Raw genomic sequence first — 25,442 nt, forward strand, 5'->3', positions numbered from 1 at the left:
TTCGGTGGTTGGAAAGAATCTTCCCGGCTGCCTTTGCTGGAAAGCCTCAAATGTACCAGAGTTGCTGGATGCTCCCTGAACTCCTTCATGGGAGAAGGGCATAAGTAGGTTGATTAAGAAGCTTTCTTTTTACAGTTGTGTGGGCACATCATTCTCCTGCTGGTGCCTCAGGGGTTTGTAATGAGTCCTAGGCAGCATGTCCTTGTAATTAACGATGAGAGGTGCAGAGGATAAAGACTGTGGCTTTTCTGTTGACACACTGTAATCTGGGAGACATCAATTCCTAGGTTAGCCTGCAAACTATTGTTCTGATATTGTCTAGCATGTGGATTACTCTTGTGGTGTCTGGCTGTCACACTAGACAGTCAGTCCCTTATCTGAGTGCAGAGGCTTGTTTGTGTAAAGTAGGTCAGGACATGGGGCAGAAGCTCTTAAGGTGCAGTGAGACTTAACTCAGTACTGCTACATGAAAATCTACTTGTAATGCCTAAACTGCATCTTTGAGATTAATTCGCATGTGCTTTCAGTCTGCAGAAGACAATATACCAATTAAAGCTGGCATTTGATCAGAAGTAATTTCACTGAAACATCTCTGGTGACCTTGAGCATGATCTTAATGCTGAACTCTACTGACTCTGTAAGGTATGGCTGACTTGACTGCCTAAACCTGGGATGCTGTTCAGCTGAGATTTTAAGCCCTTGTAGCTGGAGAAATCTGATTCCATCACTAGGATGAAATGGGGCAGAAAGCTCCAAACTCCACCTTGGAGGTGGTGATAGCAGCAACCATGTTGTAAAAGTTGCACTCATTAATTTACTAAGAATTTGTTCTTAGTAAATTACTGAAAAACTGGAGAACATGTTTCTCTTCCAGTTACCAAGGATGATAACTGACAGCAGGGTAGATGCTAGGAATTCTGCAATGACAAACTGAAGATGGAAAACAAATCCAGTGAGCTGCAGCTGTTTTTAAGGATTTTGCATTCCCAATGTCCAATTTAACTGGTTTACTGACAGATGAACTTGTGGCATGTTTTATTTTCTGAATTGAGAGGAGTGGGGGGCAAAAGGTGGTGTTGCCTTCAGCTGCAGATGATGTTATAAATGCCAAAACTGTTTATTCTAAACTAGGTATTTTGGAGAAATGAAGCCTCTAAATAAGCATGTGGGTGTCACAGGGTGGTGGAACTGGCTGATATTGTTGAAACTGTAACACTGCCTATCCCGTGAGCATAGCTAGTAGGGTCTCAAAGACGAAATACTAGCAGGTGAAGCTTCTCCCTGTCGCATCTACCAGGAAAGCTGTTCCTACACTGGTTCAATGTCCTGTTCCCATGGGAAAAAGTTGCCTTACATTGCTTGAATGGAACTTCCTATATCCTTTCAAACCTCATAGGGAATAAAAGAATTCTATCTTAAAACTTGTCTTCATGGTTGGTCTCACTTTTCCAGTGAGCTTTAACGACGTGACGTGTTCCTTGAAAGGAGTGCTGCAGTGCAGGTGTTGCTCAAGGGCAGAGAAGCCTCTTTCCCCCTCAGTGCTGCAGATGGTTTTAGCAACAGCTACTTTTGACTAGCTCAGTGGAGAAAGAGCTGACATATGGGAACAGTAGGTGATAGACTACTCCAGACAATACTCAAACCCATGCATATCTGAGTGGAACTGGCACCTTTGTTGTAGATTTTCAGACGCTAGTATAAAGCAAATTGTAAGTGGAAATTTTGGGCACTGACAAAATGAGGCTGTATTTTGGATTGTCACCAAGAAAATTTCAGGAAAATGTTAATCAGTACTTTTATTAGCAGTAATCAGCTTGGCTGCTTCAGAATTTGTATGCTGGCTTTGTGTGCTGACTTAGCTCACTCCTGGATCAGTATTCTTCACTTGAAGCCATGTGTAACAAACACCTGTGTGTGCCACAGTGGCTGTCAGGAGCCTAGGCTGTATAAATGAAGGGTGTTTCAATCGATGAATTGCTGTGTAGGTACTATGCTTTGTTTCTTCAGAAGTCTCTAGGTAATTTTCATACTGTGAAGAAACACTGTATGATGGCTGTTCCTCACTGATAGCCTTAAAGCAGGGAGTAAAGTGATAATACTCTGTGGAGTTTTGTTTTGGGTTTTGTTTGGTAGTGTGTTGTTTGCATTATTATTTATTATTATTAGCTGGTTTTGGTTTTTTTCTAATATATAATACACAGTGTTTATTTTGCCTGTTGGGGAGTGACTGCCTTTCTGCTGTAAGGTGTCCTGCATGTATCAGCAAATTCGATGGAAGGCTATCCCTTAAATTGCACCTATGTACAGTAACTTAGAGCTCCTCCAAGAGCATGCTCTTCAAGGATTTGAGTTCTCTCCTTTGAATATCTTTGTCTTCTTTGTCTTGTCAGTCTGACTTGCCCTCCTGAAACCTCCAGGTATCTTGTTTCCCCACACGCCAATTCAACTCATCTAAAAGCGTAGGCATGAGGAAACAAACAGGCATCATAATGCAGTATGGAGGTGTAGTCTTGCTTGTTCAAATAAAGTATTCACCAGGATACTTCAGGGCTTTCTAGCTCTCCGTCATCTCTTCCCTGTTTTTTCTCCCCCATTCTCTGTTCACATTTAAGAGATAGTACTGTTTGCTCTCAAAAACACCTCAGCTGAAATGGTTCTTCGGTGCCACTGGGTATCTAGGTGACTGATGTAGCTAAACCTACTTCTAAAGCCTGAACAGGAAAAAAGTCCTCCTGCACAGTGTGACTGCAGAGCTCTGACATGAAACTGTATGTCTCTAGGAGAAAGCAGTTTAATTTGGACAAGCTTAAACTGTTCCATCTGTAATCAGATACATATCTGGCTTCTTGGTTTGGGAATGACTCCTAGTCATATGCTGGATTCAAGTTTTCCTGTACAAGCCCTGAATCCTGGCTGATGCTTTGCTATTTAGAAGGTCAGAGCACAGGTTCTGAGAATGAAGTTTTAAATAAAACACTGGGTGTGTTAGGTTTGATCATTAACAAGGTTCTCTTCAGCATGTTAAAATGGGTTATGGTAGTCCTATACACATGGCTCAAGAACTCTTCTGATAATAATTAAAACCTTATGACAAACACTGTTCATGAAACAAGCTGTGCAGTTGAACAGGGAATCTAACAGAGCTAGAGGAGAGCTGAAACTTGATTCAAAAGGTCTGCATTTTTCTAAATTTTCTAAAGACATAGTTTCTGTCATTTGTGTGGATCTCTGAGGATAGTGTAGTTGATGCGTGTTGGCTTTTACTGAGAACTGTAGAATGAAGAAAGAAACTATTTTTGCTGAAGGATGTAAATCCAAGTCTGCCCCAAAGTTAAACTCTCTTGCTTTCCTTTGGGTCACAAGGGTTTATCTTCTGCTTTCTACAGCTTAAATATAACTGAAGTAATCTGGCTGGACAGTTGCCAGACTAGCTTTTTGCTTAGGAAAATAGATAAAACTTTCTGGGAGGACTCTTGTGCTTTGTAAACGGATGTAGAAGCTGACCTTGGATCTGAGACTATCTCTTCCAAGAGAAGAAATGCATCCGTTGGATTTCTTAAAATGCCTCGGCATGTAAAATACCTTGCAACAGTAAGGGAGCTATAAGATGTGGCACACATCCAGTTACTTCTCACACTTTCCTTCCTGTTCAAATGGTGTGGGGGAAGTACATGTCCCTTTACATTTTGCCTAATAAACGTCTGCCCCAGATAACTCACTGCATCTGTCAGATGCACTGCCTGCAAAATCTTTTGACCCTTTCTACACAAAGTAGCACAGTAACATTGTTTTTAAATAATATTGAATGACTTAACTGCTGTAAAACATATGAGAGATTCCACTTGTGATCCTCATTTTTGGAGTGTAGCCTGAACCACATTTAGCTTTAGTGTGCCATTGCACAGTTTCCTTTCCAGACTAGGAAATGAGGCTACCTACCCTCTTAAGGGCTCTGTGAGAAGATAGACATATAGTCAAACTGTATGAACAGATGGTCTGATGTGGTACTTGACACCTTCTTGTGATGGTCCTCTTTGCCCCTGTGAACAGTGAGGCTGAAACTGAGCCATATTGTACTTGAGTCCCTGAGGACTTCAGCAACAGAGGTAGATGACTTACTATTTTTGCTGAAAACAGTGTTTGCCCACATTCTTGCTCAGGTTAGCTTGACTGCTATGACTTATGGGAGAACAAACCACAAAGTAAACTAATCCATTCTATAAATCTTGGCTGTTAGCTTCAGAAAAGAAGTGGTAATACCATGTCCTGCATGAGAAGGCTTGGGAAGTGCTGGTGTCAGTCATGTAGTCTTTGTGACGCTTGTTTCAGTGTCTCCCTGTCCAGCCAAAGTGCAAAGAAACGCTGCTCCAAGTATGATACCATTATAAGCAAGAATGCTTCCTCTCAGGTCTTGAGTGGTACAAAACTGCTGTTACAATCAGCTGCTGTATCTGAAACAGTTTGGGTTTTTTGGGGGGGAGATACTGAGGAATTTGTTTCCAGGCAACTCCGACCTACAGAGCAGAAACACTATCTTGAGTGATGAAGTCCAGAACAAAGTCATCAGACTCATGGCTTGGCAGCTTGCTGTACTCTGACACCCATATAAAATGCCCAGAGAGCAAATTGATCCAGCCTTTATTGAGTGGCTTTTTTGTTAGATGGGCAGAATATCAGTGGTGCTGCTGGAACTATAGAGGTGAGGCTTAGATTAGGTGTGCTGTGCATTCCCCATTAGATTTAGGGGCATTCTGCCCAGTGCTGCAGGGCCCACAGACTTACTGCGTAATACCTCACACCAGGGCCAGGAAGCACATGTTGGTGCTTTTGTCCTCAGCACTGTCCCTCCTCTGCTGACACATTTCCAGGTAAAAGCAAGAAGAATTGCTTCTGATTTGAGCATTGTCTGTATTGCTCTTAAAATAGCTTCAGCCTTGCAGTCTGATTCTAGATGATTAATATTGTTGAAAACACTGACCTCTTCTACGGGTGTCATCTTGTTCCTTGTGAGTACACCCACACATTCTGCTCTCTTCTTCCCATTACTGGAGAAGGATGTCAGGAGCTGATATATGTGTAAACACTTACCCTTTCTCAGGTGAGAAAAGTTCAGCCTCAGAAGTTGATTCTCACAGTTGTTGTCAAAACACAACTTAGCACTGCCTTCTTTGTGGATCAGTGTAGAAATGTGCATTACTCCTCCTCATGGAAATGTATGGGGTTCTTGGAATTTAACTGATTTTTTTTTTTTTTTTTTGAGCAAAACTGCTGCCTTATCCTCGCTTCCCTATTGTGTCCAGAGCATTCTCATTTCTCTGTCTGGATCCCCACTTCAGTCACTCTTGCCTTAAAACTAACTGCCCAAAGACTGTGTGTGTCCTCTTCTCTTGCACTTACCTGCCTTGTAAGTGTAGGGAAACAAAGGTGACCTGCAGTACTCAAAGTGTGATGCTGATGCCTTGTAGAGAATGTAATTGAATATATATCAAGGAGAAGCAAATCCTTCTTCTTCCTTTATATCTGAAGAACAGGTATTTGTCTGCAGCTAGTACTGGATAAGAGTCTTGTGCAAACTCATTTCACTATAGAGATGCTCAGTAAGATCTTACAGGATGCTATGCCAGCAGAGACAGATGAACTGGAGAATGTGAAGGTGCTTTCTTCTACTATGCAGGGCTGGCCTATACAGGCCAGTGGCAGAGAACTCTACAAACAAAAAATATCAGCTTTCAAAAATTGCTGGGCTGAGACAAGTAGTGCTATGAGCAGAAACTGTAGAAACCAAGTAAATGCAAGTATCTAGAGTGTCGTTGGGAATATCTATGTCTAAATTATTTTAGTTTTCTACTCACCAGCAGCAATTCTGGTACAACCGTTGTCATGTGCTGTAAGCACAACGAAAGCAAGACTATTCCAGAAACCAGCTGCAATTGTTATGTGGAATCATTGTCACCTCAACATGACAGTATCTGCACCTGGGAAATGGATGGCAAAAGCAACAGAACACCTTGAAACACAGGGAGAAAGGTACAGCACTCTGAATTTCAGAAGCAAAGCAGTGGGACTCTAGGTGTAGTTCAGGCCTGGCTATGAGGTCTAAGAGTTAGGCAGGGTTGTTTTGGATTAAATGCACTACTTGCTTCTGAACAGCAACATTTCTAAATGTTTCCTACTGTTGTCTATTGACTGTTGAATGTCGTCCTGCTGTTGAATGAGAGGAATGTGCTTGCAGCATTTGGTAGTTTCAGGCTAACCTGTTCCGGAGGCAAGCTTATGTGCTTGGAAGACCTGTCTAAACCACATCATCTGCTTTCTTCACAGATTACTTGTAGTGATGAGGGCAATGGTTTCAAAATAGAGAAGAGTGGGTCTAGATTGGTTGTTAGGAACAAGTTATTTACTGTGAAGGGTTGTGGAACCCTGGAACAGGTTGTTCGGGGAGGTAGTTGAGGCCCCATCCCTAGAAATACTCAAGATGAGGCTCAGCAGAGCTGTGGACAACCTGATCTAGTTGAGAATGCCCCTGCTTACTGCAGAGAGGGTGGAACTAGATGACCTTTAGAGGTCCCTTCCAACCCAGACCACTCTGTGATTCTACTTAGATAGTTTTGCCATCTGGTTAAGCTGTACACTTGCTGAAGGATAGAATTTTGTAGAAGTTGCAGCACTGTCTGGCTGCACTCTGAAGAAATTGATTTAGGGACCAGAACCCCAGACACTGTCTTACTGATAGAAGGAGATGCTTTAACCCTGATGGGTGGCAAACCCTGGGAACAGAGCACAGCTAGAAGGAAAACACAAACAGGTTGGCTCCCTAGAGGCCACTGTGACCCTAAGGAAGTTATGCAGGGACCTGATAACAAGAACAAAGCAAAACTTAGGACAGAATTATGGAATCCCTTTATCTCTTGCCTGATGTATGCTTAAGCCTTCTGAAAAACATATGCGTTCATGTGATACTTTCTCTCTGTAGCCAATCATGAATTTACAACTGTAGTATGGACATACTAATGACTAATTACAAGCTGCCTTCTGATACTATGTTAACCTATATAAAGAAAAAGCTTTGTACAATAAATCGACACTTGGCTTGCATCAGGCCGCATCCTGTCTCTCAATCACAGCAGCACTCCACTATCAGGAGATAGCATGATCTTCACTTGGCAATAAACCAATACCTACGGAATTTTAGACCACCTTCAAGGCCCTAAGCCTTGGATGCTTTTTCTGCTGTATACTGCTTCACTGTGGGAGGCTGCCATTCAGGAGACTGAATACCAAGCTCCTGAGGTTTTACTTTATATGTATCCAAGCTGCTCTGTAAACCCAAAGTCTTGGAAAATCTCCTGGGAGAATGAAGGAGGGAGAGGATTACATCAGTTGGAAACATCCCAACTTGCTTTGCATCTTGCATGCAGACTTCAAGTTTATAAAATTTGACTGAATTTTAAGCTTGGATGAAATTAACTTCTCAATAGATTCAGTATCTGTTTCTTTCCAGGATAACCAGTCAAGGTGTTTAGACTGCATAGTACATGAAAAAACATGGAGCTGCTTCCTTAGCAGTTAGCAGCCCCAGTAGTTGCCAGGGCTCACGGATTTCCAGCACAGGCAGTTAGTTCTGCTTTCCCTGCACTGTAGGATACCAAATGTGTGCTGCTAGAGTTGTCTGATCTCATGTACACATGAATTTGCATGTCTTGAGAAATCCTGCAAAATCTATAGGAATGAACCAAGCGTCTGGTTCTTCAAGTGTGCACGAAAGTCTAGTCCTTAACCAGTAGATCATGAACCTGAAAGAGTCTAACTGTCATATCTGCTATAGATTGTAATCTAGGCCTTGCTATACCTTAATCTGATTTGCTTTGGCAAGTGACAGAGCTATGAGACTGGCCTGAGGAGGTGAGGGCAGAGGTGAAGAATTTTTGCACTTTAGAGAAACTGTGAAACTTGAGGAAGTCTTCATAAATACTCTCTTAGACTTAATGATTTAAGTACTTTGTGTTGGAAGAATGTCTTGACAGAATCTGTCCTCCATTCTGGCTGCCAGGAGCAGACTTCCTTCCTGCCTGTTGTGGGACTGCTCAGATTCGTGGTAGGCTGATTGTATGGTCAGTAACAGGTGTTGCGACAAAAAGGCTTTTTCTTTTTTGTGAAGAGCTTTGTGAGTGGTAGGTACCTGCTAGGACTTGGATTGTGCTGATCTCTGATAATACAGTTAGGTGCTTAAACCAGTGGAGGGCAGCTACTTAGAGCATTGAAGGTGAAGCTGGTGCATGAGTATCTGTAATGAAATTGGACTTTGTTATAAGACCCCACAATTAGTATTATTCAATATTTCAAGTGCTGTGGCTATTACAACTATACCGACAGGTAGAAATGCAGATGGCTGCAGATCTCTTCCTTCTAGGCTCTGCAGGATGTGCTTATCTTTCTGTGGTAAAAGCAGGCTAGAACAGATGATGTAGTCCTGTTTCCCCTACTGCAAAATTCCCAAGTCTTGTGGAAGAAAGCCAGTGCCAATTAACATGATGAGGTGCTCTGATGAAAGGATTGCAGACTGAGACAACTTAGATTGCCAGGCCATCTGCTGTGACACTTCAAAGCCTACCTCTTTCTAGTAATAGCGTAAGACTTCAGCAAGCTGATCCTGGTGACTGTTAAACACAGGTTCAGCAGTAATGAGCGTTGCTCCTTGTGCAGCTATCTAGGGAGCCTTGCCCGTCAAGATGGACAGTTACCTTCTAACTTGGCCTTTGACTACTGAAAACTAGCTGAGTAGCAGGACATGATGCCAGCTGTGACTGCCAGGGAGGTTACTGCCACCATAGATGAGGCAGTATAGCACAGTAGTACTTTCAATGGACACATCCCATGTCCTTTCTACCCACCAGCGATAGTGGTCCTTCTGCTCCTAACCAGAGGTGATCCAGAACCATTTCTTGATCTAGATCTAGGATGTTTCATCCAAGGCAGAAATCAGGTAAAACTCACAGCCTTGATTTAAGAATGCCACAGGAATTCAAGCACGTTAACGTGGATTCTAGCCTTTGTAAACTTCTGTCTTGCTTAAAAAGTGCAAGACATGCTACTATGCTATTGCTATCTCCCAACAGAACGGGTGAGTGAAATGGGAAACTTCATGCAAGTGGTTGCAAGCTCCATCTTTGGTTCTTCCTTCAGTTCTGACACCTTGATGCAGGTTTCATTTTTTAAAGCAGATTCCATCATAATCTCTAAACTCTTTTTTTGGAAGGATTCTGTTACAAGCTTTTAAGATCTCCTGTGCAACCAGGCTTAAGTTATTTCTGCAAGTTAATTCATTTCCATACTGGAAGCGCTGAATTTGGCTGGCTGCAGTTTTGGCATAACTCTTCTTAAAATAATGCTTATTGCACATGGTCAATGAAGAGCTGTCTTTTCCTTTTGGAAATGGAAAAGATTTGTCTAGAGCTACTGTGCTGTCCCAGGGTTTCCTTTGTGTTTTACTTTGGTCAGACAGATTCTCCTGTCTAGCTGAACTACAGCTTTTCTGAAGCTACCTTCTGGTGATAATCTTATCCTGTCTTCTTATTCTGTTTTGTAACTCCCCATAGAACTCCTTATCTATCTGCTGAGTTACTGTAGTGTTGCTTCTTCCTGTTGTACTCACTCCTGTTACAGGAAGCCTGAGCCAGCTGCTTGTGTAGTTCAAGCTGTCTACCACATGTGTGAGCTGGCAAGCTGTGCCATCCTCATCCTGATCTCTTGCCCTTTTAAGAGAGCAGTTGAGTGCTTACTTTCCAGTTCTTGCTTGCTTGCCAGTTAAGTCTGAAATCTCTCATCTCTTGGCAACCAATTCTGAGCATTAGGTGGAGGAATGCATTTCACCCCTGTGTTAGACATACTGTGATTTTTTTTCGTTACCCCCTTACCAAAATGTCTAGACTGAAGTATTTTCTCCCTCACTTCCTAAGGCAGCCCTCAAGGTGAAGAGCAATGCTACGACAGCTCTTCAGAACTGCAGCAGGCAGAGGGCTATCTGCAAAATCCCAGCACTCCTGTGATGGTCTTGTGACAAAGACTGGTAGGAACTTAGTCCTGTTCTCAGACACTGTCAAAGTCAGATCTTTATAAGCAGCTTTAACTTGAAGCTGTCACCTGTACTTTTGAAGCTTTGAACAAAGAGGAACTTCTTTTGAAGACAGGGACTATATTTGTCCAGTTGGAAGATAAACCACAATTGTATAAGGAATACTGATGAACAAAGAGGATCTTACTCAAACAAGATTGCTTTGCTAAGATTACACATTTCATGTAACCACTTAAAGACTGTGAAGCCACATCTAAACAGTAATTCTAAAGCTAAAACTTGTAGTTAGTGTACTATTTATTAGTGATGCTTGTCTGGCAGCCAAAGGAACCTTTGCCCTTACAAGGGAAACGCTGTGGCTAAATCCAGTTTTGTGCTGCTAGTAGTTAAGCAAAACCCCTCCTCTCTGTAAAGGAGAGCTGTGTATTTCTATGACTTTCTGATACTGTTGTCGTATGTTCCTATATGTCCTACAACTTGTCACATGCTGTCAGCTCCCTCAGCTACAAAGCCAGAGCAGAGAACACGTGAAGTCACTGTGGTATTTATGCTGAATAATCACTGGTTGTACAGAGTATTTGTTCTGTGTCAAAGTATGAGACTTGAAGGTGTGGGGAATGTACCAAGCTGGCTATGAAGTTGAAGGATTTTTCCCTGCTGCTGAGTCAGTTTCAAGGAATTAGAGGCTTTCCAAACTCTCTTGTGCATCTTTTCCTAAAATAGCCACTTGCTGGTTCTTCTGGCCTGTTGTCCCTAGGCACTGGAGGATACACTTGGAGTTAGGAGGGTGCAAACAAGGACCTCTTTGGGCAAAACCCCAGTATTTTTATTTCCCTTAGGGCTCTGAAAGATGTGTGCATGGACACTGGTGCTGGAGTGTATGATTGGTGACTGTCTTGTTGCGCAGGGATAGCAATTTAATCTGTGACTGCAGCTGGAAGTTAATGGACTGGATGGGATGCCTCTGATATAAGTCTCATCTTTCTACAGTCAGGTGATAGGATGAGAGGAAGTGGCCTGAAATTGTGCCAGAGGAGCTTTAGGTTGGATATTAGAAAAAATTTCTCTACGAAAAGTCAGGCATTGGTATAGGTTGTGTGGGGAGGTGGTGGAGTCACTGTTGCTGGAGGTGTTCAAGAAATGTGTGGACATGGAACTTTGGGATGAGGTTTAATGGCCATGGTTGTCTTAGGTCAATGGTTGGACTCAAGGTCTTCTCCAACCAAAACAATTCTGTGATTCTATATAGGAATCTCCAGAGGCAAATGTTGACTGCATTCCAGTCAACTGAACTGTTACCAGTTTGCCTGAAGCTGATCTTACAAGTAGGTCTAGTTTGATTTGCCTAGCTGTTTTGTTTTCAGAGTCTAAGTTGGTTCAGTTGCACCAGGAACTGCAAGTACAGCAATGCTTCTGCTTCATGAATAGACACCAGGTTGCACTGTACGAAGGGGAGGTGCTGGGAATGCATTTTCTCTTCAGCTTTTGGAACAATAGAACAACGTAATGCTCAAAGCCCAGGGGACTGCTCAGGTGTCCTTGAACAGCACGATTCTTGAGCCTGCTGGAATAACATAACTCTTGTAATGTATCAGTGAAGTGAATGCTATGCTTGACAGAGAATCTCCTTGCCAATAAAAACTTACTGTTTTTCCCCTCTACTACAGGATCTTAGTCTACCCAATGGCACACCTGTGGACACTTCTAGCCCAGCCTCCTCCTCCTCTCTCCTCAACAGACTGCAGCTGGATGATGACTTTGATGGGGAAACTAGAGACCTCTTTGTTACTGTTGACGATCCCAAAAAACACGTGTGCACCATGGAGACATATGTCACATACAGGGTTACAACAAAGGTATAAAGCAACATTTTTTGTTCCTAGTACTTTTTTGGGGGGGAGGGAGTTTTTTAGAATGCATTCTGTGCCTTGCATTGTATTTCCTTATCTTGAAGGACAGAAATTTAGTGCCTTCCAGTATCTTGTGAATATGTTGAAGTTGTGACTTCTTTCAGTAGAACAGTTAATACTTAAGCATGTGAAACTATGCAAAATCATTCAAGTGTCTAACTCTTAAATGGGACTGTTTGTAAACTTGCAAGGCAAGTTTCTTTTATTAACTCTGAATTTTGTTCTTATAAAGTAATCTGACACCTGTTTTGTTTGAGTTTCCTACCCTGAAGGAGAATGTGCCTTGTTGTTGCTCTGTTAATCACATTTTCACATTTTGCCAGCCCTTTTCTGAAATACTTAAAACTTAGTGTTCACCACGCTTTGTCAGCCACTTATGTAAGTTGTGATCGTGATCCTCAGCTGTAAACTAACTTCCATTCTGTGTTGGTACAGAAGGCTGTAGTCGTAACTGCTACTAAAACTAGTTTGGCTAAGAATGCTACTGCATGCCAAAAATCTATAAGAGATTTTTTTCAATGTTGTTGTAGTTCAATCATTGGATGCAATCTAATGACAGTAATAGAATGATCTGAGAAGTCTGCTGCAGTCACAACTGGAACATTTTGATAGCTAGCTCATTCTCATTAGCATTAGCTCCTAGGTGATACTGACATCTGTTTTGGGCACTTATAGTTACCCAATACTTTCCAGTGTTCTCTAACTTCTCTAGGAATGTACTTGATCCACTTGTCCAGAAAAATTAGCATTCCTCTGGTCCACTTAGGTGGTACTGTATTCTTTGAGGTGGGGAAGGATTTACAGGCTACAGATTTTTTTTTTTTTTTTTATTTTCCCTCCAAAATGACTTTCAGACTGCACAGGAGAAAAATGTGGTTTCTTTGTAATAGTTCCTACCTCTTACTGAACACTTAAGATAGGTCTGTTAGTCTTTATTGCTCTAAGCATGTTAGCATTTTCTAGTAGTTAAGATTAAGGAGTATTGTAGGAAACTTCTGTAGCTGGAGCAATTTATCCTTCAGCTGTTACATAATCAGGAAGAATTAGAAGCACAAATTAAGATGCAGTTTTCTACAGGCAAATGGCTAAAACTGGAGGTTGGGGGTTTGTGATTTTTTTGTTTGTTTGTTTTTGTGTTTTTTTTCCTCTTAAGATCTAGTTATTCTTCCAAGATAAAATACTTCTGTGCAGTGGTACCCTAATAATATTCCTTTGCGTAGTAACCTATATTCTTAAATCTTCCCTTCTTAAAGGAGACCCCCTGCAACATGGGTAAGGTATTTACAGGATTTGGATCAGATGTTTTATCCAGCAGTTTTGCTTTTTTTTTTAACTAAAAAACCCTCATCCTGTACTTTGTTTTTTTGCATGCCTACCTGTTAATACTTGTGGTAGCACCTAAATCTGCTGTATCATAGTATTACAATACTGTTATGAAACAGTACATAATTTATTCTTGTCACCATGAAAGCTTTAACTCTTCAGGTTTATTGTAAAATTCTGGCTAACCTCTAGCACTACCTACTGTTCAAAGAATGATGGGTTTGTAAGGCTGAGGGTATTAATGGTCTGTCTTGCCACACAATTAATGCCTCTTTGCCAAGCTAATTGCCCAATTAGCTGTTGTAGCTGGAAGTGCTAATTAAACACAGCAAGAAAGCTGTCTAGGATTAATTCCTGGACAGGGATGACAATGTGTGGATGCTTGCACCTTCAGGTACTAGGTTAAAGTTCTACAGCAGACCTTGCTCCTGTCATCACTGTAGAGCTGTACCTTCCTTGCAAAGGCTTGCAAAGGGCTGCTGGCTCTGGATTATGATGAGGCAGGGATAGCTACTTTTTTTTTTTTTTTCCCCTTGCTGCACATAACAGTGCTACTGGAACTACTGGAATGCTACTCAAAAGGTTTTGACAAACATAGGCCCTAGAATGAGTTATGCTGGAAACTTCCTTGCTATGAAAAGCAGCATCACCAACTGTATTTCCTTTCTCTCCTGCCATTCTTCTTTCACTAGTTAAAAGATTTTTGCTTCAGTTTAAATGATAACATGGAGGGGAATCTGTAATCAGGTGTAGTAAGAGGCCAGAACTAGGGTCAAAACGACTTTGTTTATCACAGGCTATCTTTAGATTTGACTGCGAACTTCTTTCTTGAAAGACAAGAATCTTGCACAACACCAAGACTTAGTGATTGCCTTAATATTGCTTCAAGCCAAAACTATTCTAACAGAGGTAGAAGTGTCTGCAACCCTGCCTTCCTTCCAGCAAGTAAAACTGAGCCCTGAACACTGAGTCAATGCTTCCTTAGTGGAACTGTGCTGGTGCCTTCAATAAATCCCTGGAAATGTCTTGCCCATTATTTTTTGGAGGTTGAGATCTGCCATGTAAATTTTTAGCTTCTTTTGGGAGAGAGATACATATCCTTGCAAGATGAGATTTGTGAATGCTAAGAAGGCTGGGGGAATTCAGTTGTCAAAAACACAGACATTTCACTTACTGTTCCTGGTTGGTGGCAAGACCTTCCTTTCATGTGCAGTCTGGAAAAAATAACTTGTGCTAAGCTAATGAACGGTTTGATCTGAGATACTAATCCTTTTAGTAAGGTGGAAAAAAAACCTTGAAGTACCCCTATGTTCTGTCCAAATAGTCTTTGAAAAGGTTATCTTCTGTCTAAATTTGACAGCCTGTACAGCAAATACTGAAATGCTAACGACTGTGATGTATTTTCATCTGCCTCCCTCTGAGGAGCAAAACCTAATACATGGAAAACTTTGCAAATCTATTTGTGATGTGAAGGCAGCAGGAGCAGTTTCCTAGAGGTGAACGATAATTAATGTCAAGTTTGTGCTCTGGGACATCTCCTGCTTTCCCACTTCTAGACCAAATAGTACCTATATAGTTTTCCTTAGCTGTTAGCACAGTACTGGTTTATAAGGTTCTTGGTAGTAGGGATACTTCACTTTGATCCTTCTGCTATAGGATAAAACACTGTAGTGTGGATACATCTTGATTACTCTCATTGATTCAGTGCCTGATCTCTTTTAAGAGGCGTTTGCCCAGTGACAGCCACCTCACAAAAGCTATCTTTTTTTTTTTTTTTGTGTTAAGTCATCTCCTGCAAGGCTGAGCTGTAGCTGCCCTATTAAGAGGGCAAAGCAGTCAGCTCTGCTGGCTAATGAGAGCTGTCTAAATGTCAGTGAATTGTCCCATTGAAGTATAGCACTGTGTTCACTCAGAACAAGTGAAAATGGCTCATATGAAGTCTGGAGTTTCATTTATGGTGTGGTGCTCTTGGTACATTAAATGAGTTAGCATTACCTTGAGGTGTAGCAGACTGAAGCTCAAATCTGCAGCGTATATCTAGGTCTTGGTAGTCTTTCAACTACGAACAGAACAGCTCCACTGGTGAGCATTCATTATATTAGTCCATGGACTAAAGTGTGTATCTCTTACCATAGCTAGCAGGTCAAAAGAGAGGGAGAGGTGAGCTTAATTGCTTCTTCTCTGTGTCTTGCTATCTTCCTTTTCTATAAACCAAGCCATTTCATAAGTGATACCACATTATCATGCTGTTTATAATATACTAGAGCTACCGTTCTGTTGATAGTGTGCTAAGGCTTCCTCCTGGAAAGATTTCTGGTATAGAACTTGTACTAGATTTCCAGTGGGGGACTGGTGGGAGTAATGTGCAGTAACTGAAGAGATGAAGCCACCTGGAGAGCCACTGAAAAGGTGGACTGCAGTTAAAAGCTGCTCATTGGCTCTGTCCAAATATTGCTGTCAGAGTGCAAGTAAATCCAGCATCTTTGCTGGAATTTAGCAGGCAGCTTTAGCAGCTGGGAGCAGGAAAGCAATCTAGTGCTGGGCTCAGTTCATGTAGTGTGCTGGTGCTGCAGCATCACCTGTGTTACTAGATGGTCGTAATACCACGTAATTAAGTATAACAATCTATGCTTCTCTGAGCTGTGCTTCTGAATGGAAAATAACACCCATCTGCTATGAAATCAGGGCTGCTGCAACACCAGGCTTTGTAGCAGAGTCTCCTAGTTGGTACAATTGCATTAGTACTTTCAGACAGTTGCAGTACATGCTGTGCAAGCGGCTTTATCTAGTCAGCTTCCCAGGCTATGGATGGTTTGAGAACCAGATAAAACATTTCCTCTGTATGCTTACCATCTGTCTCAAACTTGGAATCACAGCTTTAACTCCCTTGCCCTTAATGAAAACTTTTGAACTCTTTTAACTTTATGTACTAATATATCTAGTCAGGCATACACAAACTTGATATCAACAAACTTGTTTCTTCTCAGAAATCAACAAAACTTTTTTCTTCTTTTTTTTCCCCCTTCAAACCTAGTAATGGTTTATATTCTAATCTTTTAACCCTGAAGGAGTGTAATAAGCTTGCCACTACTGGAATACACTGTGGTGGTGAAACATTTTTTTCACCCAGTTTATGCATGTCATAGAATAAACAAGTCATTGGATATCTTTGCTTTAAAGTCTTGATGGCTAAAGTAGATCTGCCATGACTGAAGAATTTATATGGTCTTCTTCACAACCAGGTAACTGCTAAGAGATTAACACAATGCACAGTATTGTCCTCTACAGATTCATCCCATAAAGGTTATCTGAGCAGAATGTAAAATGAAGTACAAAAAGATCTTAAGAACACCTCAGCTCCAAATACCCTTTTTTGTTTTGTGGTAATCTTGGCTTTCCCACTGCCTGAATGGTCAGAGAATCTTTCTCTAATGCTGGCTGCAAAGGTAATTTTCACGATGGAGCCTCCATGCAAGTGTTTTCTGGACTCACCCCTGCCAGTGATGGCTATACTGCACTTCATAGCATCATGGAATGTTGTGGAGGGAATCCAAATAGAATGCAAGGGATCTTAAAGATTATAGTTCCAATCCCTCTGCCCTGGGCAGGAACATCCCTACTGAAAGCTGCACTTGCTGCTAAACACCAAATTCTGAGGGTTTGGTGCAAACTAAGCACATCCTATTCTTTTCTCTCGCAGACCACACGAGCAGAGTTTGATTTGCCAGAGTATTCTGTCCGCCGGCGGTACCAAGACTTCGACTGGTTGAGAAACAAGCTGGAAGAGTCTCAGCCAACGCATCTCATTCCCGTAGGTAGTAAACAAGGATCTATTAAGGACAGTCTTTATCTGTCTTCCAAGGGTGATATTTTGGGGATATTTTAGGTTCAAATACTTGTTCTCTTCTACTCTCTTACATACCTGAGAGGTGGGCTTTGCAGCCAGTATGTGTGATGACTGCATTTGTTGTGGTTTAATGGAATATGCTTTATTTGATCAATTATTGCAGCTAGATTTCCAAGTATCTGAAGTTTATAAAAAGCCACACAGGTACTTGAGGTGCTAATCTCAGTCAGTTTTCAAGATGCCCTTTTGAGCTGGTGTTAGAATATTTTAAAGCTATTTCTGCTAGCACTTAATAGTACCTGTTAGCCTCTGGCTTGGTAGCTATTTTCATCCTTCCGTAGTCAGAAGTTTACTTCATGAGATTAGCTAGACTACTGCACCCCTTCTGGTCACTGAAGCTGGTAGTCTGATCACCTTATGTGATCTGATGCTCTCTTGAACAAATTTTTAAAAGGCCTGTAAGGAAGTTGTTTTTGGAAAATTCTGATACCACACCTTACCTTTCCTGTCTGGGGCTGGTGGGGGAGTTTCTCTGCTCTCCGTCTCTAAGCAAGGATTAGGCTATGTGAGAAGTATTCAGTTAGACTGTTCCACGGTAGAGAGCTATTTAAGTCTTTGATTACTTTGGGACTTGACTCTTAAGTGGAACGATAGCTCAATTTCTCAAAGATAAGAAATGCTTCACAAAGTCGTGTGACACCACCAATTGGCAGCAAACATGTATACCAAGAGGTAAGGAGAAGAGAGAGAGGCTTGCTGGGGTCCATGTGTTAGCTGCCCAGACCCTATTTTCTCCCTTCCTGTTGTCTGAACAGCTGGAACTGAGGTTAAGCTTCTAGAGATTGAGTGTACTAACAGTCTGCCAGCCCTGTCTGAAGGCTTGCAAGGTGACAAATAATAGTCTAGTAGCAGAGGGTGAGTCACAGCCAGGGAATCAAGCTGTTTTGCTGTGATCTGGAATTTGTTGCACACAGGCATATTTGGCACAAGTGGCTCTAATGCTGAGCATGAAATTGCAGAGCAAGGCAGTCTCTTAAGTGCCTCTCTTAAGCATAAGGATGCACTGCCCTTATTTGTCTATGCACGAGTTAGTACTTAAGAAATTTTCTATTAATCTCCTCCATGCAGTAATATGGTGGGAGACAACTGAATGCTTGATGTATTTATTGCCTAGAAGCAGATGGGGAATAGAAGCTAAAGGCACTGTGGCCCAAGTGTATTCTGAAGGGATGTGTCAAGCCAGCCTGAGAGTATCTCTATTTGTAACCAGGGATACTTCAATCCCTGGAGTCCTTCTGAATTAACAAAATAGCAAAAGGGGGTTGTCTTCCCAATCTGAGTATTGTGTATACCTAAAATCTTCCTGTAACAAACTATGTGTCTTCTCAGTACTGAGGGTCATGGTAGCCTATACTTAGGAGCCTAAACTAAACTGAGTATGTGTTGCTTTTGATCTCTTTTGTTACTGATTTTTTTCACTTTATTTGTTTGTTTGTTTTTATGACCTGAAACTTTTGTTTTAGCCTGTGCTTTCAAACAACAGTAAAAATGCTCTCAGATCCCTTTCTAGGTTAGAAAGACAGCCTACTCTAGTCTTTGATGTAACATGGCCAAGGATCTTGTCTTTGGCTGGTGATGTTAGGATACTTAAGGCAACTTCTGACTGCAGTGGAGTCTGCTCACATGTCTAAGCAGGGAAAAGTAGACTGTTAAGCTTGAAGACTATGAGGTATATAAATAGCATACAGTTAAAGGAGAGTATCAGTTGTTAGCTGCTTGGGATGGACCTCCAAAGGCCTGAAATGTAAAGGACTATAACTACTGCTGTAGCTAAACCCATGTCAAATGGCAGAAGTCTCTCTAATAGAGGTGCACCCTTTTGTGAGTCTCAAATGCTCAAACTTACATGATTTTTCAGTGCCAGTTTGCATTTATTTGTTGACCTAGGGTTCTTTAATCTCCCAGCTTGTCGTTTTCCTCCTGCCATGGTGCCGAGGTCGTGATTTCCTAAAGTACAGAGTCTCAGTTGAAGTTTAGAAAGCAAGAGAGTTTCTTCCTTCCTGGAGACTCCTGCACTAAGCATTGTTCAGAACTGAAGTCTAATTGGGGTGTACCATACACTGGTTTAACTAGATGTGAATTCTAAGCATAGTAAGTCTTAAATTACAAGTATTAAGTAATAGTGAAAAAAGTGTAGCTGTGTTGAAGTTAAGTAATGCTGGATGGGTTGTTGTTTTGGGTTTTTTTAGGAGGTGGAAGCTTCATGTTCATCCTACATCAGCTAGGGTATGATGGGAAAGACATGCACACACTTTGTGCTGGTTTTTTTTAGTTCGTTTTTTCTTTCTTTTGAAGTATTTTTTTCCCAGATTTCAGAGAAGAATTCTGATTCCTGAAGTGAGTGAGAATGGCTGTCTTTGCTGGCTCAGGAGCAAGCACATTATCAGTCTGGACAGACCATTTCACAAGAATATAATGTGAAACGGTTTTAAAACTGATACTTGTCTTAGAGCCCAGGCTGTCTGGAGCGGACAAAAGCAGAGTGAGTGGTAGAGCTGAGACTAACCATGCTGAAGCTTGAGGAGGTGCCATCTATCTGAAGCTTTACTATGAAATCTGGAGTCTAAGTGTTAACAGGAGGGACTGCAGAACCAGCAAATCTGGAGGCAGACTTGGGCTTGCGTGTTAAGCTAAACTGCAGAGATGAACTGGTGGAGTTGAAATAGAAGTAAAATGGAGTGTATCTGTTGGCAGACCTTCGTCACTTACGCAAACATTCTCAGGAATATTTACTGACCATGTGTGCAAGTGCTTCAGGAGGGCTGCAGCCTGTGTCAGGCCTCCTCATTTATCTTTGCTCAGACTATCAGCGTTACAGAGAAGGACCCTGAACAGGAGCTCCAAATTCTTCAGAATGGGAGGGAAAAGAATAAGTGGACTGACTAAATTTTCTGTGTTTCCTTGGATGGAGCAGCCTCGTTTCAACATGAAGGGTGGTGGGGTGCATTGCTGTAGTGAATAGTGTGCCCTCTGCAGTCTTGTCTGGAGCTGAAGCTTGAAGATGGGTACTGGCAGAGAAGAACTGAGCTATGAACTACTGAGCAATGTTAGAAGTGAGTGCTGCCTGGGCTTCACTGTTGTGACTTCTAGCAGAAGCTACTCAGAATTGCCAGTAATTAGGCCAGAGCAGATCAAGGGTCATTTGGAGCAGGCCTTGCATCACTATTTCGGTTCCTGTTAAAACTGGAGTTTAATTGCGTTACATGTTTCCAAATAACAGAAGCAAGTTTTTGGTCTCTTGATTCTAACATATTTTGCTTGTCTCTGACAGCCTCTTCCTGAGAAATTTGTGGTGAAAGGTGTTGTCGATCGCTTTTCTGAAGAGTTTGTGGAGACAAGGAGGAAGGCTTTAGACAAATTCTTGAAGAGAATAACTGATCACCCCGTGCTTTCATTCAATGAGCATTTCAACGTGTTTCTCACAGCCAAGGTAAGCCGGTGACTTCCAAACACAGTCGTAGATAGGGACAACAGAACAGGTACCTTTGCAGTCCCTTGAAATGAAGATTAAAAGGCTTTAATAAAACTACATGTGCAGATCAGAGCTTTTCTTAAAATGCCAGAGCTGCTGGGGACCCTGAGTGTGGTGTGACAGACACCTGTAGGTCACAACTATATGGATTCTCTGTGCTTGAAGGAAGAGGGAGGGAGGTGGTCTGCAGGTTTACAAATTCAGTTCTCCAGACCTGTTTGATTTTTGTGTCCCTGCGTCTAGAACGTACTCCTCTGATGCAAGAGAGGTTAAAAATTTAGAAAATTGTAGACTTTGTAAAATCCTCTTCTGGGAAAGAAGAGGGATGTCTCCTGCACAAAAGCATGAAAGTTTTTCTGAATTTTTGTTTGTGCCTTCTATACCGGTTGCACTTATTGTCCTCTCAGCTAGGCATGAAGACCTCATTCTTGTTTGTTCTGAGTCAACAATTTCATGCTCATCTTCTGTGTGACTCATCTAGCAACAGTGCAATTTTCTCTGGATGTCTTTTGAACTGTATTTTAAATAAGACTAGGAGGACCTACAGTCATGCTTGGTTTTGACCTGATAAGTCAGGAGAGCTGTGAAAGCACATCTTTCCAATGTCACATTCTACTAACTCACTCAGATGTGACACTTAGCACAAGCTTGAAATAAGCTCAAATTATGCTTGCTGGTATTGTGAGACTCAGTCTCCAGTTCCCTTTTCTTTCTCAAACCTCCATGGCAAACTTAACTGCTGGAACAAGCCAGAAATGCAGAATTTGTTTAGGACTTAGATAGTTAAATCACAAATAGCTTTTTAGCTGCCAAAGATTGATGCAACTTTCTTAGCTGCTTAGTCATGTTCTCCCACCCCTATAAAGTAAATGGTATGGGCTTTATCCTCAGCCTTGGGCAGGGCTTGCCTTGAGAAGACAAGCATCCAGGGGAAGGCTGAGGAAAAGGGATACATCTTTTTCTGGCTGTGTCTAGTGTTGGAACTTGCTGTATTGCAGCAGTGAGGTGTCCATGTGCTAAGACTTCACAGAGTTTATTTACTGCAGGAAGTCATGAAGCCACCTCTCACCTGAAAAAAAAAAAAAGAAACAGACCTTTCTTTGAGTTCACTGTTTGGACCAGTAACACACCAGAATGCTTGAAAGGTGTGTGAATAACATTGAGTTAAAAGGGTTTTTTTCTGATGCCTGTCTGCAGGTAGTGCTTAAGGCAGATGAAACCCGGGAGTCAAGGTACCACCACATTAAAATGCAGACATAGTCCAAAATTATAGCAGATGCTGAGATGTCATCTTCTCTTAATCAGATTTGCATCTGACCTACGTATAAGCTTTTGAAAAGAATAACACAGCACATGTTTTGAAGATGGCTGTTCTAGTTTTTTTCTCTTTTTTTTTTTTTTTCAAGAACAATTAAGCTTTTAGCCTAGGCTGTAATACTATGTCTGGATTCTTGACCTCTACGGGTCTGCTTGGTTTTCAAACATCTCTTCCTCAGGCTGCATGTGATAGCCTGTTCTGAGGTGTTGAATAATGACCCCTGCTGGAAGGAGTGAAATGCAGAACGGACAGTGTTTTGGCTAAAACTAGTTCTTTTTTTTCTGATATGATGGCAATGTGAAATCCTCTCAAACTTGTAGGCAAACAACCTTATTCACATAGGTTTTCTGAATGTTGGGTGTTGTGGTTTTTTTATTCCAAACCTGTAAAGGAAATTTGAGTTATCTGTGCAGGCAATGTGGCTGTGCTAGTCTCCCTATGCTATGTTCTTTCTCTGTACAGTCTTGTCCTGCCTTCTATCTAACTGCATAACTGGTGTGAGGAGGCTGCTGACCAAATAGGTATAACATATGTAGCTCTGTGCTAGGTCACCAGAACCAGCTGATACATTTGCATAAGGCTAATATTGTGAGCTTTGACGTAAGTATGTGTGGATGAGTGGCATGAATAGTATAGTATTGATGGAAACAGAGCTGTTAATATCACTGCTTCCCAAGTGCCAATACAGGGATGTGGCAGTCCTGGTCATGTGTAAAGGTGGACCATTTATTTGTGTTGTACTTTATACCATTCTGCTGCATATCTTGTCTTTCTGTGGTTAGCTGTACAGCTTGTACAAAGTGAGGTTTTGTCCAAGACTGTCACATATTAATCTCTTATTTTCACAAGATTTTGTCTTGTCTGGGAAGTGTCCTTCACTGTATTAATCTTCCAACATCTAACTGAAATATTTCTAATTTTTTTTTCTTAACTTCCTAGGATCTTAATGCCTACAAAAAGCAAGGAATGGCATTGCTATCAAAGATGGGGGAGTCTGTCAAGTATGTCACAGGAGGCTACAAATTAAGAAGTCGACCACTGGAGTTTGCAGCCATTGGGGAATATTTAGACACATTCTCTCTAAAGCTTGGTACCATTGACAGAATAGCACAACGAATTATCAAGGAACAGTTGGGTAAGAACTCAAGGTTGTAACAACTGAGTGCTCTGTATCTTGTTTTGTTTGACACAACCAAGGCAACTTGTGTCAGTAATTCTGGACTGTAAAGAGCCACACATAGAGCAAATCTCTAGTGCCTCTTAGAGATTTAAAACTGGCCCACAGCCTAACACAGTATCTTATATTAGCAACTCTCTTTTTTTTTTTTTTTTTTGTTTTTTTGTTAATTTGCTCTTGTTTGTATCAACCTGCTTTCACACTAGAGTAATTTTTAGAAAGACTTTTGGGAGGAGGAAAAACTTATAGATTCCATCTGGAGCAGTACAGATGGAATTCCTAGATGAAGATAATCTTTACAGACCTCTCTTAGTAGAGTCAAGTTTTACATATGCTCAAAAAAATTACTTTGGCTACTGCATAGATGCAAGTGTATTTGTATTGGAAGCTTGTACAAATGGGGAGTTAAGCAGGAGTCATCTTGGACCTGTCACCTGTGCAGCCATGTCTATTAAGATGCTAATGCAATACAAGACTTGACTCCTCAGGGAGTTACTATTTGCTAAGCTTGGCGTGTAGTTTCTCCTGTTTGATATGAGTGTTTGCAGATCTTTGAGACTCACTCTGTTAATCCACTTTTCCACCTGCCTCTTGCAGAATACTTGGTGGAATTACGAGAATATGGACCTGTTTATTCAACCTGGGGAGGGCTGGAGGTTGAGCTGTCAGAGCCACTGGAAGGAGTGTCTGCCTGTATTGGGAACTGTTGCACAGCTCTTGAAGAACTCAGTGAAGAAATGACAGAAGACTTCCTGCCTGTGCTTAGGGAATATATATTGTACTCAGAGTCAATGAAGGTAAAGTGAGCCTTATGGCAGAAGAGACTATTCTTGTGTTTGAATTGAATGATGGATTAGCAAGTGCATCCTTTATAACAGTGAGAATGCTGGTGGTGGAAAAAGTGAGAACGCGAATCATACAATAGGTAGAAGAATGGTTTAAAAACCAGATCAAAACTAAGTATGTTTAGCAGCAGGGTACTGCATGGGTGGCATTATCTGTCTGCTCTGCTATTCAGTCAAGTTTAGGTCAGTAGTGCTAGGGTGCTCGCAAAATGTGTAGAGTTGCTCCTTCTCTGGAGTGGCAGGAAGAGGCCTCTGTAGGAGGCATTGTGGCTGGCTAGAATCTTCTCTTTCAATTACTAGAAAGTAAAGTCACGTCTCAGTTTATCACTCCAGGGTCAGTATTTGGCCTTGCAGAAAAGGTAGTATTAACAGGTCTTGTCAGTTTTATGTAGCAGGGTTGAGTGGCCTTTTTTAGAACCCTGTGTCCAAGTGACAGACACAGCTTCCTCTTCTATTCTCATACTCTAGACAGGATATGAAGTTTTCAAGTTCTGTTAAGTTCTGTATACAAAGAAACTGCTTAAGGATGTTGTTCTGGGACTCTTAATCCCTCTAAGAAGTCAATATCTTACTGCTTATACAGAAGTAATGAAAGCTACTTAATGGAGTTTTTATACTGTCAAGGTTAAGAACCACTGGTAGTAAATCAGCTTCTTAGAATAGTTTGGGTTGGAAGGGGTCTTAAAGATCATCTAATTCCAACCCCACTGCCATGGGCAGGGACACCCCCTACTTGACCAGGTTGCTCAAGGCCTCATCCAACCTGTCCTTGAACACCTTCAGGGAGGGGACATCCATACCTTCTTGGGCAACCTGTTCTGGTGTCTCACCATGCTTATTGTAAAAAATTTATTTCTCATATCTAGTCTAAAACTGACCTCCTCAAGCTTCAGTCCATTCCCTCTCATTCTATCACAACAATCCCTTTAAAAAACACCCTTCTTGGTTTTCTTGTAGACCTCTTCTAGGTTCTCTTCTCCAGGCTGAACAGCCCCATCTCTTGTGGTCTGTCCTCATAGGAGATGCGTTCTAGCCCTCTGATCATCTTTGTGGCCCTCCTTTGGACCTGCTCCAGCAGTTCAATGTCCCTTTTACATTGAGGGCACCAGAATTAAACACAATAATCCAGGTGGAGTCTCAGAAGCACAGAGGGGAGAATCACCTCCCTCATCCTGCTGGTCACACTTCTTTTGATGCAGTACAGGACATGCTTGACCTTCTGGGCTGCAACCACCCATTGCCAGCTCATGTTGGGCTTTTCATCGTCTGACATGCCCATGTATTTCTTCTCAAGACTGTTCTTGAGCCACACCTTTCCCAGCCTATATTTGTGTTTGGGATTGCCCTGACCCAGGTGTAGGACCTTGCACTTCTTGGCTTTGAACTTCCTGAGGTTGGCTTGGACCCACCTCTCAACC

General features: G+C 41.7%; 1 protein-coding gene across 1 annotated transcript in view; it reads left to right on the forward strand.

Annotated features, from left to right (window-relative positions):
- The window catches only part of SNX30 (sorting nexin family member 30), a 47,884-nt gene that overhangs the window by 8,635 nt on the left and 13,807 nt on the right, over window positions 1–25,442 (forward strand). The window contains exons 2-6 of the mRNA XM_054397877.1: window positions 11,740–11,928; window positions 17,006–17,116; window positions 20,484–20,642; window positions 22,942–23,137; window positions 23,777–23,976. Of these exons, the coding sequence (XP_054253852.1) occupies window positions 11,740–11,928; window positions 17,006–17,116; window positions 20,484–20,642; window positions 22,942–23,137; window positions 23,777–23,976 (855 nt within the window). The remainder of the gene's footprint in view (window positions 1–11,739; window positions 11,929–17,005; window positions 17,117–20,483; window positions 20,643–22,941; window positions 23,138–23,776; window positions 23,977–25,442) is intronic.

This window comes from Indicator indicator, chromosome Z (assembly GCF_027791375.1).
Source record: "Indicator indicator isolate 239-I01 chromosome Z, UM_Iind_1.1, whole genome shotgun sequence".
Lineage (NCBI taxonomy): Eukaryota > Metazoa > Chordata > Aves > Piciformes > Indicatoridae > Indicator > Indicator indicator.